We start from the raw sequence: 17,805 nt of genomic DNA, 5'->3' as shown, positions 1-17,805 counted from the left end.
TTTCTTGTCTTTTCTTTTCTTTTCTTTTCTTTTCTTTTCTTTTTTTTGTGTTTGCTTTTTGGCTAGGCAGTGGGGTTAAGTGACTTGCCCAGGGTCACACAGCTAGTAAGTGTCAAGTGTCTGAGGCCAGATTTGAACTCAGGTCCTCCTGACTCCAAGGCTGGAGCTCTATCCACTGTGCCACCTAGCTGCCCCAACTATGCCCTTTTCTAAATGTGCCACAAGCAGTCTCTCAGATTTGAAGCCATCCTCTATGCCTGGGAATATTTTGTAGATACCAGTGCCACACACCAGGTATGGCCATTGCTTGATCTTCTAGCCTTCCCAGACCACCTCCTTGGATAGCCAATCAACCAATGGCATCACCTCCCTAATGTCATGCTCCTCTTTGAGAACAAAGGACAAACAATAACAACTAATAAATTATATCAAAACCCAAGATCAAGGAAAACAGTTATGTACAGAAAGAATGGTGTAACTGAAAATTACTCATTTGTACTTTTATATTTCTACTGGGAAGAATGAGAAAAAAGGATCCATTGTTAATTAGCAGCAAAGTCTGTCCAGTGACATACTTGATTACCCCTCATTAATTTCAAATGTTAACAGTTTCACTCCTCTCCATTATCATATAGAAGAGGGGAAGAAATACTTATTGTATTTAGTTTATTATGTGAATTTGAATTGGAAGGGACAATTTAGTTTGTAGACATTTTTTTCCTTTACCTGTGATTTAATTGCTGTGGGTGCTTCCTCGTGTGGAAACTTCCTCCACTCAGATAGATTGTTAATTGATCTGTAACTTTTTTATTTTTGAGAATTGTCTGGATCACTGAAAGGTTAAGTGAGTTCCCCGCAGTCACACAGGCAGGTTGTGTCAGTGGCAGGATTTGGACCTAGGTTCTTCTTGCCAAGCCCAGCTTTCTAGCTACTGTGCCAGGATTCCTCAACCATTTATAGTTGAAAAAATGTTTTCCTCCAAACAAGCCTGCGTTTAAGTCTCCTTCTCCCCCACTTTGCAGATAAGGAGCCTTTGACTCTGAGGGTGAAACACCTTATCTGAAGTCATAGCCCAGGCCAGAGCTAGGAAACACTGAAGCTCTAGACTAGAGCTTCGGGGGAAGGATTGAGGGAGGGCTTTTCAAATAGACTTCAAAGGGTCTCATCTTTTATTTTCTTTTTTTTTGTTTAGTATTTTTTCCCCCAATTACATGTAGAAACAATTTTAACATTTGTTTTTAACACTTTGAGTTCTGAATTATCTCCCTTCTTCCCTCCCTACCCCTCTCATTGAGAAGGCAAGCAATTCAACATAGGTTATAAATGTGTAGTCATGTAAAACATATTTCTATATTAGTCATGCTGTGAAAGAAAACATAGACAAAAAAAAACTCGAGAAAAATAAAATTAAAAAAGAGTATGCTTCAATCTGCATTCAGAAACCATCAGTTCTTTTTCTGGGGATGGATAGCATTTTTCGTCATAAGTCTTTCGGAATTGTCTTGGATCATTGTATTGCTGAGAATAGCTAAGTCATTTACAGCTGATCATCTCACAATATTGCTGTTACTTTACTATATACAGTACATGTCACTTTGCATCAGCTTCTCTAAATCTTTCCAGGTTTTTCTGAGAGCATCCTGCTCATCATTTCTTATAGTACAATAATATTCCATCCCAATCACATACCACAATTTATTCAGCCATTCTCCAGTTGATGGGCATCCCCTCAATTTTCAGTTCTTTGCCACTAGGAAAGAGCTGCCATAAATATTTTTGTACATAGAGATCCTCTCATCTTAAAGCTCTGTGTTTATCAGAAAAGGAAGCTGACGCCATATTAATTGGAATATACATATTCAAAACATCATGGAGGATGGTGTCATTGTGCCCACACAGTAACTAATTTCCCAGTGTTCTCTTTTAATTAAAGTTTCTTAACCACAAGTAAGAGCCTATCTTCTGGATTTATGACTTGCAGAATTCATTTGTTGTGGCACAGGAGGAAAAAACAAGAAGAGGAAGTGGCATTTGCCATGGGGATGCTGTGTCGGATGGAAGAAGTTGGGCTTTTTTCACTTTTCCAATTTCAGACAAAGCACTAAAAAAATGTCAGCGCTAGACTATTAATGAGAAGTTATGATTTAAGCCCTGACAGGTTCCGAGCTGTAATGCTGTGAATAAGTTTCTCATTATTTCTCACCCAAGTAAGTATAGCAGATCCTAAATGAGCTCCAGTACTCTTCAGATCGTGGTCTTGCCAATGTATGCAGGGAGATTAAATTAGAAAGCTCATCTTCTTCTTAATAATAGCTTGTGTCAATGATCCAAAAGAAGTTATCTAATGGAATTTCATAAATCTTGCAGGTACAAATTTATTTAGATATATAGATGAGGAAATACTATATTATTTAGTACTGTGATGAAGATCTTTCTGGCTCATCTCCTGTTGAGAACTCACTGGATTATATGGCATACATAGAAATCACGTAGTGATTAGGATGCTGGGCCTGGAGTTCAAATCCTGCCTCAAACACTCACTAGTTTTATGATCATGGCCTGACAAAGCCAATGACATCATGTAGGTCAAGTGCTTATGAAACCTTAAGGCACTGTACAAAATTTCCATTACCACTACTACTACCGCTACAGCAAAATGGATGTCTGATAGTTTAACAGATAAAGTCCGCTCAAGTTTAGTCCCAGTGACGTCACAGTATAGAGTGACTCAAAGTTATCAGCGGCTGTGCCATCAAAATGTGAGCTGTGTTCAATGGCCAACCCAGTTACGTTTAGGGAGCCTTATCTTTGGGTTTGTTCATTGCACTTGCTGAGGATGCTCCATGAAGTTGTAATGTGCTTGGGCGTCTACCTGGGTGGAGGATGTACCTGCACACAGAATCATGGTGTGTTTTGTACAGTTCACCCAGCAACCTTACCATGTGTCAGGCCAAGTGGCAGCATGACATAATGGATGGAAGACTTGGGTTCACTTTTCTGATACCTACTGGCTATGTGACCTTGGGTAAGTCACTTAACCTCTCAAGCACCTCTCAACTCACTAAGACTGTAGGTTACAGAACACTTGTTGATTCGCATTGGTAGAGGAAGTTCACTTGTGGGAATTTCTATGCTAATGAAATCATTGGTCCAGACCAAAAAAAAAAAATAGAAATCGTGTGCCAGGTCCTAGGGGTACAAAGGCAAAAAACCCCCAGTGCCTGTCTTCAAGCATCTTGAATTCTCCTGGAGAGAAACGTTGTATACCTAGACATTTAAAAACAGTGATTTCAGTGTTGGGAGAGTACTAACACAAGGAGCGATCCGAAGGACCTCATGCCTTAGGTGGGCTGGAGCTAAGCCTGGGGGGAGCTGGAGGCTCCAAGAGTTTGGAGGAGGAAGGGAAGCATTCCACATCTGGAGGAAAAGAAGATGGAACTTGAAGGGCTTTACATGCCAAAGAGAGGAGTGTGTATTTCATCTTGGCAACAAGAGGCTTCTGAAGCAGGAGGGGTAACATAGTCAGCTTTCTGCTATAGAAATACCAGTCTGCCAACTATGTTGGGGGATGACTGGGAGAGGGGAAAGAATGGATTTGGGGAAACCAATGAGAAGGCAATAGCAGTAATACAGCAGAGACGTGCTCAAGGCCTGAGCTGGACTGGTGGCTCTGCTAATGGAGAAATTGTGAAGATACAGTTGACAAGACTTGGCAGAGGATTGGATGTGGGAGAAAAGGGGGAGTGAAGAAGAGTCTGAGATGACCCTGAGGATGCAAACCTGGGTGAATACAAGAATGAGGGTGTCCTCCAAAATCAGGAAGTTATTAAGACAGGGCTGGGTCGAGGGATGGGGTCTGGGGAATGTATTCTATTTTGGATGGAGGGAATTTGAGATGCCTTGGTGATTTCCAGGTGGAGACATTCAACAGGCACTTTGTAATACAGTGCTATAGCTCAATAGAAAGAAATGAGGGATGGGCTGCATTTGAAGTCAAATAGAAAAACTGAGTGTATGCATCAGTCTTGTAGTATTTTACCTAAAACCTCTTTGATAACATGTGGAATGTATTTTCTTTTTATTCTATTAGGTTTTAGTTCTGGCTACTTTTAAAATTCTTCTTTTAAAAAAAACTGTTGCAGGAACACAAAGAAATATTTGGGATTTAGAATGGTTATAAGGGATATTTGAGTGAAGAAATTGAGCCCAAATTTAATTTTTTCCTAAGCTAATCATCTCTTTATTTCTGAGATGGGCACTGTATTCCGTTTTAATCATCTGTTTTGTTAATTAAATTTCAGTTTCTTCTAAAGCATTTTAATTTTTTTCAGCAGCAAATACCAGTTGTGGGCTGCCTCTGAAAATGTTAAGGAAGACCCCTATTTACACATGTGGCACTTACCTGGTGATGCTGGTTCCCCCCCCGGGGGGCTCAGGCAGCTCTGCAACCCGTTCACTCTTTGGTGGAGCAAGTGGTCTGTCATCTTTAAAAAGTGAGTTTCTTCCCTTTGTCTGTGGGGGTTTCTTTTTGGCCTATCCTTGATAGCTGCTCCATTTGATTTTGGCAGGCTCTTGGCCCTTGTCCTAATCTCCTTGAAATGACTTTGAAAAGTCTGAAACTTAATTACCTAACATGGCCTATACTGATCCTAGGGAGGGGCCATGTCCTGTTACAGTCCATTATTTAATACTTTATCTTCATGAAATCATTCCAGCAAAGAAATCACTTACTCTTGTAAATGATCAGCATACTTTCTTGCTCTTTTTGAAACATGCAGATGTATTTTTAAATTTTATTTTCTTTTAATTGATACTTTTGATTTTATATCATATTCATTTCCAGATATATCTCTTGCCAACCCAGTGAGCTTTCCCTTGTACTTAACATTTAAAAAAAAGTCGTTCAGCAGACCTAACCCATCACTAAATAGTATCTGATAGTGTCTGCGGTATTCTACCCCCAGGATGTAATGGAGGAGAGAAATGGGAAGCCTGATGATCAGTTATGACAGCAGTGCATATGTGAGAACATTAGGAACTGCACTAGGGTAACAGAGGGAATGGAGCAACGCCAATTCAAGCAACAGTGTGAAAAGATTTTGTCAGTGGATGGAGAGACGCAGACTCCCAAGTTTTTTAGCCAGTTAGATATGCCTCTAGCAAATGTCACGTCACTGTCTTTAGGACTTAATCATGTTGATATATGGTAATCTAAGTGCAGAATGCTTTTAGAAATATACTCATAACAAATGAAGATAATTTTTTTCCATAGTGAAAATGTACATTTCCTCACTGTAAAGTATAGTTAAAAGTTTGAAGTTTAAAATTTGTAATTGAACCACCAGCCTCCAAAAGTCCCATTAAAGTAGGGTTCTTTTTTATTGTTTCTGAAGTTCTGGCATCTAGCTTGGTGTATAACATTTCGGATGGTCAGTTCACAAGCCGTGCAGACCTCATTGATGCTGCTGGGAGCTCACTTGGACGTGGTGCTCTTGTCCCAGGACTGGGTAAGAAATTAGTGCATGAAATTCCTAGGAGAAACTCATTAGATTCATAAACTTCTCTTATAAGTTCTTGCCGGTTTCCATTGAAGTAATTTATTACATAAGTGAGATTTTGACTTCTCCATTTTCTTGTATGTATTTTAAAAGGAACTGTCAGCAATAGGAATGAGGCAGTTAATACTATCTTCATCTTGAGGTGTTTATTCCAGGTTCACATTGAGATTAAACTGTAGAACTAGAGAGAAAGCCTTAGTCTTCTGATTCATAGGTCTCACCGCCTTTCATTAGTTAAACTCAAGGGCAGGTTCAATAGTACTTTACCTATGTAAGTCATTGAATTCTGCTTTTGTCATAGTTGGACTCAGTATAATATGCATTCGACAGAAACTTCTCTTTTGTGTCCCCTTTAAAAATTCTTTCTAGTTATTCTAAAAATGAAGACCATTGTTGAGGTGAATTTCTGCCATTCCTTAGAAAGAAACCTTGTCAAAAAATCCAGTACAAGTGAAATCTGAAGGACTGGGAACCTGTGATTTTCCTCTGTAATTTAAAATTGGGTTATTATGTGATAGCTGGAGCTGGCTTTAGATATTAATTATCTGTGTGCCTTGAAAAGCATATAATGAGAACTTTTCATAAAACATTCAGGTTGAAAGACGGGAATGATGCCATACCCAATTGCTTAATATTCACCTTTGTATCCATGAAAGATATAGATTAGCAGCATCAGACTTCTCCTTTTCAGTATTTTTAGTTTTGAAATGTTTAGTAAGAGGAACCTCCTGAAAAATCCTGCTCTCTATCCTTCATTGTGGTATGGTGGTGATGCTGGGTTCTTGAATGCTCTGTATCAGCACAGCTCAAAAGTTTTCATGGAAACCAACCTCAGAAGACATGGGGTCCAGTAGCTCCTCTGTTGTCTCTTGTCTAAGAATAAGACTATTGATGTGTGGAGAAGCTCTTCACCAGAAGCTTTGCCATAGCAACTCATGATGCGGAGGTGAAGCCGTCTGTGTTGGTTATAGGATCACCCGAGACTAGTGAAATCTTTGATCTTAGGAAGTAATGAACTGGAATTAGTAGGGCAAAAACTGAAAAACTATGCAGGGAAGGTATCGAGGTTATTTAAATAAATTTTCTTCTGCAGGTGCATGTTATGACACAGTGAATAACATGATATGGACATGTTCTAATGACTATATTGATCAGTGGTGCAATCCTGGGAATCAAGCTTTCCATTATGTGTGTCAAAGACTTGGAGTCAGCCATATCATTACTGAGCCAAAAGGTGAGCAAAAGTGATACTGTATTAGCCTGAGGCTGTGCCATTGAAATGTTAGAAATTGTTGAAACATCAGTGAATAGGTGAGAGATGAGCAATCTGGTTGAACTAATTCAACCAATTAGCAAATCAGCAAATGTCTCTTGCGTGCCAGAACTGTAGGTTAGCACAGAGATTAAAAATAAAATGGAGTTTAATTCTATTGGAAAAGACAACATGGACGTATAAGAGTATACACAGAATAAATACAAATAAATGCAAGAAAATTAAATATAAGGTGGTTGGGAAGGGAGGGCACTAGCTGGAGGGGAGGAGAAGGCATTAATTGGGGAGGGGAGGGAGGGATGGAAGGCACTAACTGGAGGGGATAAACAAAGACTTCAGATAGTGCTGCTTGAGTTGCTAATGTTGACTTACTCATGTTACTCCTTCCGTTCACCCTGTACTCCAGCCAAACTGGACTATACTCTGTTCCCTGAACATTCCCTGTGCCTTCTGGCTTTTCTACCATTACTCATGGTATTCTCAGTGCCTGGAATGTCTTCTAATTCCTACCCACCCTTTAAAGGTGGGTTTATCCTACCCCTCTTTAATGCAGTTATCATGAAATAGGATTATTCAAGAAAATCTTAAATTGATGGAATTCATTAGTCTAAGAAATAATGAAAAATCCTTAAAATGTGGAGGAAGGTCTTTTTAGACAGTGGAGCCATCAGTAGAAGCAAGCTGGTACTGCTTGTGAGTCTGCCCCTTCACCCCATCCCCTACCCCCCATTCCCCATCTCCCATCCCCCAATTCAAGCAGCTGTCCTACTTTTCAGGACTCTTTGCTTCTTCTATTCCTCTGATTTCAAAGGGAGGTACTTTTATTAGCTCCAAAAAAAAATTAGAAATCTATCATATACCAGTAGCAACACGTGAGGGAGATAGTGAGAGGGGTGGAGGTCACAGTGGCTATTTGCTGGTATGTATAAGGTCATTTGTATCTCATGCCTTTGTTGGATATCTCTTCCTACTGTGTTTTTAATTTTCTAGGCGAGGCGATAACCACAAATGAGGTTATAAACCAGTTACTGCACCATGTTGGTGCCATGTGCATCCATCAACTCAATCTTCTTGCAACCAATACCAGTCTGCCAGTTACAAACTTTCTGGGCAAGCAGCATCCAATTGAAGCACACCATCTTAGCAGTATTTGTGACATTATGGAGAAAGCCATGGTCAATGGAGATACCTGTATTATACGCTGCATTCTTGTTGTCTTTCAGGTAAATACTCAGGTTTCAGATAAACACTGGGAAAGAGATTCTGGAAATTCACAACCAATAGAAAAGAAAATTTAAGCCTCTACTGATTTTTGCCAATTTTATAAGGTAGATTGAAGCATTCATTTGCTAGTTTTAAATTTTAGAGACTGAAACCGTTGATTACCAAAAGATTCTTGTGTTTTATCATAAAGAAAAATAAAATAAAGCCTTCTGGTTCTGTGCTACATTCTAATCTTCCATTAGAATTCTTGTCCTATTCAAAGCATTACAGTTACATGAGTGCTGCAATGTATATGATATTGAAAATATTTATTGAAACTGTGTAGTTTGACACTGGGAAAAAAATGTTATTAAAAGTCCCCTGGGGATGCACTCACAAGACCACCTTCCGTGCACTTTTAAAAATAAGATCATTTTAGTCTCTCCATGGTTTCAATGGAATGAATGTTTTTAGATTAAATTCTTATGTTTCTGTAGGTGGTGTTTAAATTTTTCTTCAGTCCACAAACCGAAAGGAACCGAGACATCATTCGACGGTCAGGACTTCTGCTGTGGCAGTTGTTGATGGCCCCAAAAGACCAGATTTGCCCTGAAATACAGAAGGAAGTCTGTCTTGCCATCAGGTAAACTGCAGTGGATTTTCTTAGTGCTCATCACAACAAGATGGATTAGAAGTCCCCCTGCCAGCCGGTCTAATAAGTATGTCTCTTCCCCCAGTCCAGAGTTCTTGAAAGATACTTTGGGGCTTCCATTGTCTATAGAAGACATGCCTTAATTTGGGAGGGCACCTGTATTTGGTTGTTCGTAATGGGGAGCTTGAAGCCTGCTCTTGGGGGACCTGGAGAAAGGTTTCAGGTGTTTATCTCAGCTGTTCTAGCATGGGTGCTTTCCTGATTTGCTAAAATGTCTGTCAGGGAGTGAGACAGAGGACAGAGCTTCATTTGCATATGGCTTTTTGATTCTAAAGAATTTTTCCCGGTTTTGTAATTAATCAGTTGTACAATCAAAATCATACTTGATCTTATGGGTATTTGTAACACTTAACTGTAACTCACTCATTACTCCCTCCTAATCTCCAATGATATTGTGTTCACATAAAAAAAGTGCATATTTTTACATAATTCTAGTCTTTGTTAATATTTTTCTGGGTCTACTTTATAGGTCTCACTATTTCCACCTATTTCTCTTATTTGTCCTTCTTTATGGCAATATAGTACTCCAGTACATTGGGGGACCACAATTTGCTTAGCTAATCCCCAGCAATTTGATATTTCAATTTTTTCCCAGATTTTCACCATTAGTTTACTCATATATAAAAATAAATGGATTGCTCTGTAATCCCTAAGGTCCTTTCTAGCTCAGATGGTGAACGGATCCGTAAAACTCCCTACACAGTGTTGTTGTGAAGAAAACCCTTGGCAAACCTTGAAATGCTACAGAAATATGAGATTTAATTGTTAGTTAATTTCTTTTGAGTCTGATCCCAGTAATATACCCAGGGTATATTTCCAACAGTGTTCCACAAAGATACTTTGACTCTTATGACTCTTGTGTATTGTCAGATTCCTCTCTAGAAAGATCCTTCAAAATCTATATAAAATTTTATCCAGGCACTGTATAGATGACCGAGTGCCTCAGTATTACGAAAGATCCTTTAAACAAACTAGAAGTTGTTTGCTCTTTGGTGAGAGAGAGGGAAGAAGAAAAGGGAGTCTCACAGAATCTTAAGAGTTGAAAGGGACCTCTGATGTCATCCAATATAACCCACACCTAAATAGGAATCCCTTAATTATATTTTAAGAAATGGGGGTGGGGATGGGAAGGAAAGATAACATAGCATCTCCAAATATTACAAGATTCCAGTGAGCCTCTTCATGAATGGGAAGTAGTCCAAGGCCAGAGACAAAACTGCTCCCTCTGTTCCTTTTTGTCATAGAGTATCGAAGCAGGACAGAGGGTCCTATAGGATCTAGTTTTTTTCCAACTCATCAGCAGTTCTTGTGATCTTTAAAAAAAAGCTAGATAGATTTTTTTTCTTCTACCTGGGCACTACAACATTGGATTTCCACTTTTTTGTCCCTTTCCCCCTAGAATTATGTCCTTTAGTTGTTGGTTTTATTCCCCTGACAATATAGGGGTTTAGACACTTGAGTGCCACTTTTGTTTTGATAAACTCACAGCCCACTATTGCCTAGATAGGGTCAGACATGCCTTCTTTGCACTATTACAGTGGTTCAGTCACTTTGAAAACTAAAATGGAGAGGTTTCCACACTAGAATTAGCCTAGAGTTCATAGTTCTTTAATTTATGTAAGACGTGTACAGACATAACAAGTGCCAGGAGAGAGTGGAGAGAGGAAGGCCTGGTGTGGCTGGCCCTGGAGTCACAAGGGCCTGGGCTCTGATCCTCTTTGCTTGCTGTGTGACCTGTCACAGTCAAGTGAGGTGACTTCTCTGAGCCTCAGGTAGTTGTCTCACACTCGTGAGTTTTATGCAGGCTGCAGTTTGCGTCAGTGAGAGAATTTCCACACCAGTGAATTCTGATTTCTTGATGTATTGCTCTACATATCAGTATATGTGTGCCTTTTGTCTCTAGAATGGGAGCTTCCAGGCCTTTTTTTAGTTAATAACTGTGCTTACAGAGAGATGTACTTGGATAAAAGAAATTTTCAGATAAAATAAGGCCTGATGTTCTTTGCCTTGTCATCATTTTCTATCTACACAGTCACTCCCCTAATAGAGTAAGGAGAGTTCAAGGAAGGTAAGTTCTTTGGAGACCTTCTTCCTCTAAAGGAAGAGCTGGTTTCCACAATGATGCTTTTGTCTTTTCTCTCGTTGGAGGATCTAGGGGGACGGGAAACATTGCCATCTGGAGTTGCTCATGATCTGCTCTGCTCTCGGAGTTATTCTGATATTAATTTTTAAGGCTGAATCTTTCTTGATACTGAGAGAGGGGGCTATTCAATAGCCATGAGAGCTAAGTGTTTGAATCAGAGCATGGACACTGACATTTATAGCCTGTTCCATGACTATAAAGTGAGAGGTTTCACTAGATGATAATAGTAAGTGTCACGTTTTTAAAAATGAAGCTTTCGGTTTACAAAGTACTTTCCCTCATAAGGTAGAAAGTATTAAGTATTATTGTTCTGTTTGGCAGATGAGCCAACAGAGGGTCAGAGAGATTAAGCCAATACAATCACACAGTTAATAGGGATCAGAATACAGATTTAAGTTCAGGTCTTCTGACTCTCGATTAAGCACTCTTTGTCCCACACTACACTGCCTCTTAAGGTGATAAAGGGGATAATCTGGAAGCTTTCTTCCCTTTCTAAATCCTATGATCATATATTTAGTCAATCTATGCCAGCATCTAAATGCACCATAAAATTGGCTTGAGGGCCATCCCTATCCATTCAGTTAAGCCAGTTGTATGTGTCTGCACAAGCTAAATATTGAAGAACTCACAAATAGGACAAAGAAAGGGATCGCTATTTGTACAGTAAATACAGGTTCATACATTCAGGATGTGTGGGGTAAGTTAACCAGCTCCTTTCGTAGAATTTGCCTAGAATGTGTTCAAAAAACTAATTTTTTGTTTTCTCTCATTTTAGCTCTGGTTTAACTATCCTGTATCCAGGAGAAGTTGAAATGAATAACTTACTTAAACTGGTCTTAACAGAAGGTGAGAATAATCTCCAGGTGACATTTTAAGAGTTGACCTTGGAGAGGAGATCGCTGAAGGCAGGAGCTTTTATCTGTGTCCTCATTGTCAAGAGCGCCATCCAGAGAGGGGCTTCAGAAACACTTGTGGCGTTGAATCAGTTGTGGGGAAGGGTTAGAACTGGATAGTGATTAAAGATTCCTTTCTCTGCCCACCATTAGTCCTCTATGAACTGGAAGAAAATTAAGTATTCAAGGTTAACTTGTTTCGTAGAATCTCAGAGACCCTTGATGAAGGTCTGCCTCCCACACTTAGAATAGCCCCAGGACCCTGGACAAGTTGCTTAACCTTTCTCAGCCTCAGTTTCCTGTGTCGGTCGTATCCATTATTATGTAAAATGCTTTGCAGATCTTAATGTGCTGTGTGAGTGTGTGCTGTTAGGAGTCTAAGCTGGCTTTTTCATGTTAGCATTCAGAGCTGTAGAGCTGCCGTGCTGAACTAGAACTTGATATCTAAGTCATGGGAAGATACAGACAGACAGAAGTCATGTGCCTCGTGGGGTCTTTGTAGTCAGGGAGCAGATAACCTGGAAGGCAGAGTGAGTGACAATAGCAGCCAACGCCCTGGTCCTTACACTTAAGACGTTGAAAGTGTTGCCCCCGAGTTATTTCCTAGTGAGTCAGATTTCCCGGTGCCATTGCTAGAGTGTATCATAAACCTTTGCACTATCACAGGAGAGAGAAACACTGGACTCTCCCAGCTGCGGGACGTGATCCTGACCAATCTGGCCGAACAGCTTCAAAACAATCGTTTTGGTAGTGATGAAGATGACCATTACAGGTGATGCGATTACATTGTTCATTAGTCATCGTGGGTCAGCCTCAGAATGCGCTGGCCCTTGGGAAAATATGATAGCATTGACTAGCACTAAGTGAATTGGGGGAGGAGGCAAACATTTCAGATTCTTTAATAAAAGTTTAAGGTTAGTTAAATCTGTGCCCTTTTTTGCCACATGGGTTGGTGCAGCTTTGAAAGAGCCCCAGGCTCAAAGGCAGGAGAGTTCTAGGCCTGGCTATGCCAGAATGGGACTGGGTTACCTGGAGTAAGTCACTGCCCCTTACTGAGCCTCTTCCATTCTTTTCAACTGTAAAATGAGGGGTTTGGGCTGGATTCTAGTTTAATTTAAGGATCTATACTTAACTTTATGCCACTAAGGTATGAAAAGAGCATTAGTCTCCTTTCTCATCAAATATAATTAGTATAGTTGGAACTCTGATAATGAATGAATGGGAAAAAATCATCAGTAAATCCCACTGCTAAAATGTAACTCCATTTTATTAGAAGAGGAAGTCAGGCCTAGAATTAAAAAGATGAGCCTGTGATGATAAGGGACATTGCCTATTAAGAAGGCACAGATACCTGAGTTCAGATCTGGCCTCAGACACTTGACATTTACTAGCTGTGTGACCCTGGGCAAGTCACTTAACCCCAATTGCCTTACCAAAAAAAAAAGGCACAGACGCATACCTGGCCCCTTGGCCTTAACTTTATTGCTAGATTCTAGCTTTTTCTGCCATTTACAGCACAAAGTATGACCAGCAGAGCACATGTGGCCCACAGCTGTGTTTGTACGGCTTTCAGTGAAACTGTTTTAAAATGTAAAAACTGGTATTATCTCCTAGGCCATACACAACAGGTAGAGTGCTAGACTTGGCCTGTGGGCTATAGGTGACTGATCTCTAACTTACGCTGTTGTGGACGATACCCTGTCCTAGGTCGATGGGAACATCTCTGGTGCCACGCGTTTCTTTCCTTTTGGTGCCTTTGCCGTGAATGTTGGTTTGGCAAATGAGCATTATTTGGTTGTGAGGTCAGTTAAGTGAGTCTTTTTTTATCTGCAGTGTGGTTTCTCAGGGCTTACCAATTGTGTGAAATGTGTCCTTTAACTGATAAGCCATCGACATTTTACTGTTACATTTTTCCTGCATTTTAAAGACTAAATGATGAACTTTTGCACTACATTCTGAAGATTGTTGTTCGAGAATCCTGTATCTTAATCACCAAGTGCCAAACAGTCTCTAAAGATGATTTTCAAAGACTTCTTTCAACGGTGCCTGTAAGTAAAATTGCATTTCATGAAAGCAGGGTTTTCTTGAGCTGCCTTCTTTCAATTCTGCCAAGTTTAGGCACATTGTGCATAATGTGAGAGAGAAGTTAGAAGCAGGCCTCAACTGTCAGTGGGGTGAGAACCTTTTGGTTAGGCCGTGGAGCGCCCATTTTCTCCAAACGGCCTGTGTCTTCCCTGAATCCCCGGTGCAGTGACTCACAGCTGAATCGGGAGGGGGTCTTGTTCCTCACTGCTCACTAATGAGCTTTTCCTGCTTTGAGAGGCAGGTTTTTCATTTGGTACCACCACACAAATGAACCTAGTCTGCTCAGTCAAAGGAAACAGGCACTAGAGAGCACTTGTTAGAATTGGTGATGGGAGGAAGGCAGGGAGAATTACCAGGAGGACAGGAAGAAAAGGGGACACGTAACATGCAGCGTGATTTAGTGCTGGGGAGCCGGAACACTTGTGTGGAAGGCTGGCTCTGTACAGCCCGGCTGGGAGAAGTGGGCAGCTCCCTCAGCCCCTCTGTGCCAGGCACCTCCTGGATAATCTGCTGTCTGGAGCAGTGGAGGGCATCTCCACACCAGGCCTAAATTGATGAAATCAGTTCATTGTCCTGAGTGATTGGAGCAGGGGACAGGGTGAGATGTCAGCAGTGAGTGAAGGAGGTTCGGCAGATCAGTGACGTCAGCACATGGACTCTTTGAAACAGCTTGTTTAAACAAGTGATTTGGGATTTGTCTTGTATGTTGCCCTTCTCTCCTTTGCTTGTCTGAACTTTTCTAAAGGATTTTGCATCTTCTGTGTTTTCAGTAACATTTAGCTCATTCCAGTTGCCCTTATTTGTATTAAAGGCCGCTTCCTCCTGCCTGCGCTATCTGATGGCAGTACAGAACCACCTTCTCAGTAACACGGTTTTGATTAAGCCCGATGAAAACGATGACAGTGACAGTTCCTTGCAGGGAGAGACATTGAAGGTACAGGTAAACACCAAGCTTTATTCTAATGAGGCTTTCTCCAGTGTGTAGGGCGCTGCTTAACTGGCTGCATCTCTGTGTGACTCAGTGGCCACTCTTGCCATGTTGGTGCATTCTTCACAAGAGGATAGTAGTGCCTTGAGCATCGCAGAGGTTTTCATGCTGTTGCTGTATTGCTAGTATGTTTGTGACACTGTTGTCATGTGGCATCCCAGTTGGCCTGTTTGATGATTCCTGCCTTCACCTTCCTGTCCAGGAGTATAGAAAGAAACAGAAAAATCCCGGGCTTTGTAGGTGATGCCCTATGCTCCTAAAAGTCATGTGCCCCAGTCAGGCTGGGAGTGAGACACTGTAGACATGAAACATTCAGAGAAGTTTGTTTGTGTCCTGTCCTCTTGTAATGCAGGTACCTTTGTTGCAAAGGATGCTTAGCTTCCTTTTCATAATCTCTTTGTTGAGCCATTCGGTTTTTTTTTTTCTGAATTCATAATTCATCTCAACTTTTCTGTAATTATTTTCTGGAAATTGTCATCTAAAACAAATATCCAATAATTTGTCCTAAAATAGCAATTAGAATAAGCCAACGATTGTTATTGCAGTAATTATATCATTTCAACAGAAGCTTGGACTTTTTGTTGGCATCTTTATGTTGAGTTTTATCATTTGGGGAAGATTTAACTAGGTGACTGATCTGTTCAATCCTAAAAATTCTTCCCTCCCTTAAAAAAATGTCCCACCCATAAACAACTCCCTGGAAAATTAAAGGTAAAAGTCCTTGCAGCATCCCTTTTCTTTATTTCTGCTGAAAGCGTTCTGACATAAATTCCATGTAAATCATACATCTAGCACTGATTTATCTTGATGCAACATTAATTTGGATATAGGGGGATTTCTCCCTCCAAATAGAACGTATATAAAAATTGGAAGCAGCTATATTATGGATTGCAGCTTAGAATCTGTTTTATTTTTCATTGTATATTTTTTTCCTTTCAAAGGAATCTCACTGTGGGGATGCAGCCAGCATTCAGGGGTAGCCTGTGTCCAAGTCATTGTGACATTTGGGGGCTAGGGAGCTGGATATAATAAACTGCATTCAATGCTTTTGAAGCCAGTTTTGGTCAAATCTCCCAAACAACAAGAAGACCGAATGCAGTGATTGTCACCCAAAGCTATGATACAGTCATTAACATTACTTTTTTTTTAAACTGAAGTTTTAAAGTTAATCTAATGAAAAAGAGCCCCAGAAAATTCCTAACATAAAAGTAGTCTTCTCTTTGAGTGTCTAAAAAGAGTCAAAGTTCAACTGTTTTGTTATTTATACATTGAAAGAGTAATCATGAGGCCAGTGTGTACCATCTCCACTTAGGGCTTGTAACATGGCATTTCTAAAGAAAAGTAGAGATTTCTATGTAGAGGGCAGGCTTAGCTATGGTTTTCTAGAGAAAATAGAAAAGAGCTAAATTTTTCAATGAGCTTTGAAATTGTAACCCTTTGTCCAGAATCTACTCATAGTTCTCCCACAATCTCAAGAATAGCTTTTTTGACTTTTTAATAGTCTTTAACTGTCTGCTACCTCAGCTGAGTCTTTTGTCTGTTTTCAAGTGTATTGAGTGTGAGGTATTAAGTAAAAGCTAAATTGTATTGTTACAGAACTGTTGTGTATTTGTCTCATTTTATTCACCTTCTGTACCCTTTCCCTATACATAACACCTTTCACTGTTGTGTTTTTCTCCTTAGCTATCCTCATACCACCTAAGGCCGTCTTCCACCCGTGCAGTTCCTTGGCTGGCAACCAGCAGCCCTCTTGTGCTGGATGGGATGGGGGCAGTGCCTTTCCTCTCTAGGGACTTGATGTACCCCTCTGTGAAATGCGGGGCGTAGCATCCCAAATCCAATGGCCACTTGAAGTCCTAGCGGAGTTTTCTGCTTTGGGCTGCCCCTGTCCACCACATTATTTAATTTGGAAGCATACATTTTTCTTTTTCATTTTCACTTGTCAGTATATTCATCAGAATGTTAAGTCTAACACTGTGACATTTTGTACCTAGGAGCTAAAGGCCAGTATTTTGGCTCTTGCTACCCAAATCCTAACTGGATGTGATGAAGTTCTAGAAATGCTTCAGCAAGTCACAACTGCACTCCTGAACAGTGACATAGCTGACCGGGACCAGAGGTGAGCAGCACTGAGGATCAGTAAGGCCAAGGAGGTGGAAGGACTGGCTTGGAAAGTGGCAGCCAACTGAACAGCAGTGTCATCTGTTTGTATAAGAGGCGATCTTGGTGATGAACTCCCCAAAGAGCAGGAACTGAAATCTAAAGATAGTAGAACCTAGGTTTTATTGATGCCTTTTATCTCTCAGTGCCACCTGCCATGCCCCCTACCCAATATAATCTGTCCTTTTAACAAAAGAAGAAGTTCGGCAAAATCATCTGACACCAACTGGAAACACATTCGGTGTCCATGGTCAGAGTTATAAATAGAACAAGGCAAGAGGAACTTTGGTCCAGTGTGCAGGCATGATTGGGGCTGGATGGAGCGGACAGGTGGGCCACAGTGCCACACTATTAAAGGAATTTTTGCCCTCCCTGTCCCTCATGTGATGCCACTCTTAAAGGGGCTGTCTCACTGTCCCTGCTGCCTGTTGTCTTACCCCTACTTTCAGCCCCCAGCCTGGATTTCTTGCTGGTAGGTTCCTTTCTCTTATTCCCTTTAAAAAGTGTCCTGTTTCCTCATTAAAGTCCTCCTCTCTTGCCTCTTCCTGGGATAGACATTGCTGTGGAATCTCAGAATTGGAAGGGACTTCTGAGGCCATCTGGTTCAACCAGTACCTTAACAATAATCTCCTTTGTAGCCTCTCTGGCAATGACCATCTGACCTCTGCTCAGAGGTCTCCAGTGAGGCTGCTATTCCACCTTGACACACTTCTGATGAGCCAGATCTTCCTCACTCCGAGCCCCAGTCTGCCTTGGCATAGCTTCTGTCCACTTTTCCCAGTTCTTCCCT

At 40.7% G+C, this 17,805-nt stretch overlaps 1 protein-coding gene across 10 annotated transcripts in view; it reads left to right on the top strand.

The window, feature by feature from the left end:
- The window catches only part of HECTD4 (HECT domain E3 ubiquitin protein ligase 4), a 197,667-nt gene that overhangs the window by 98,142 nt on the left and 81,720 nt on the right, over positions 1–17,805 (top strand). For 5 of the 10 annotated variants that reach the window (XM_020979892.2, XM_020979894.2, XM_020979890.2 and 2 more), the window contains exons 9-18: positions 4,332–4,493; positions 5,394–5,507; positions 6,652–6,792; positions 7,822–8,054; positions 8,532–8,677; positions 11,665–11,735; positions 12,449–12,554; positions 13,710–13,830; positions 14,679–14,807; positions 16,850–16,974. In XM_020979892.2, coding sequence (XP_020835551.1) covers positions 4,332–4,493; positions 5,394–5,507; positions 6,652–6,792; positions 7,822–8,054; positions 8,532–8,677; positions 11,665–11,735; positions 12,449–12,554; positions 13,710–13,830; positions 14,679–14,807; positions 16,850–16,974 — 1,348 coding nt within the window. The remainder of the gene's footprint in view (positions 1–4,331; positions 4,494–5,393; positions 5,508–6,651; positions 6,793–7,821; positions 8,055–8,531; positions 8,678–11,664; positions 11,736–12,448; positions 12,555–13,709; positions 13,831–14,678; positions 14,808–16,849; positions 16,975–17,805) is intronic. The other 5 variants (XM_020979895.2, XM_020979891.2, XM_078154320.1 and 2 more) reach the window with 3 other exon arrangements.

The sequence above is a fragment of the Phascolarctos cinereus genome, unplaced genomic scaffold (genome assembly GCF_003287225.1).
Source record: "Phascolarctos cinereus isolate Bilbo 61053 unplaced genomic scaffold, phaCin_HiC Scaffold_4;HRSCAF=312, whole genome shotgun sequence".
Taxonomy (NCBI): domain Eukaryota; kingdom Metazoa; phylum Chordata; class Mammalia; order Diprotodontia; family Phascolarctidae; genus Phascolarctos; species Phascolarctos cinereus.
This window is presented reverse-complemented; position numbering and strand designations above follow the sequence as displayed.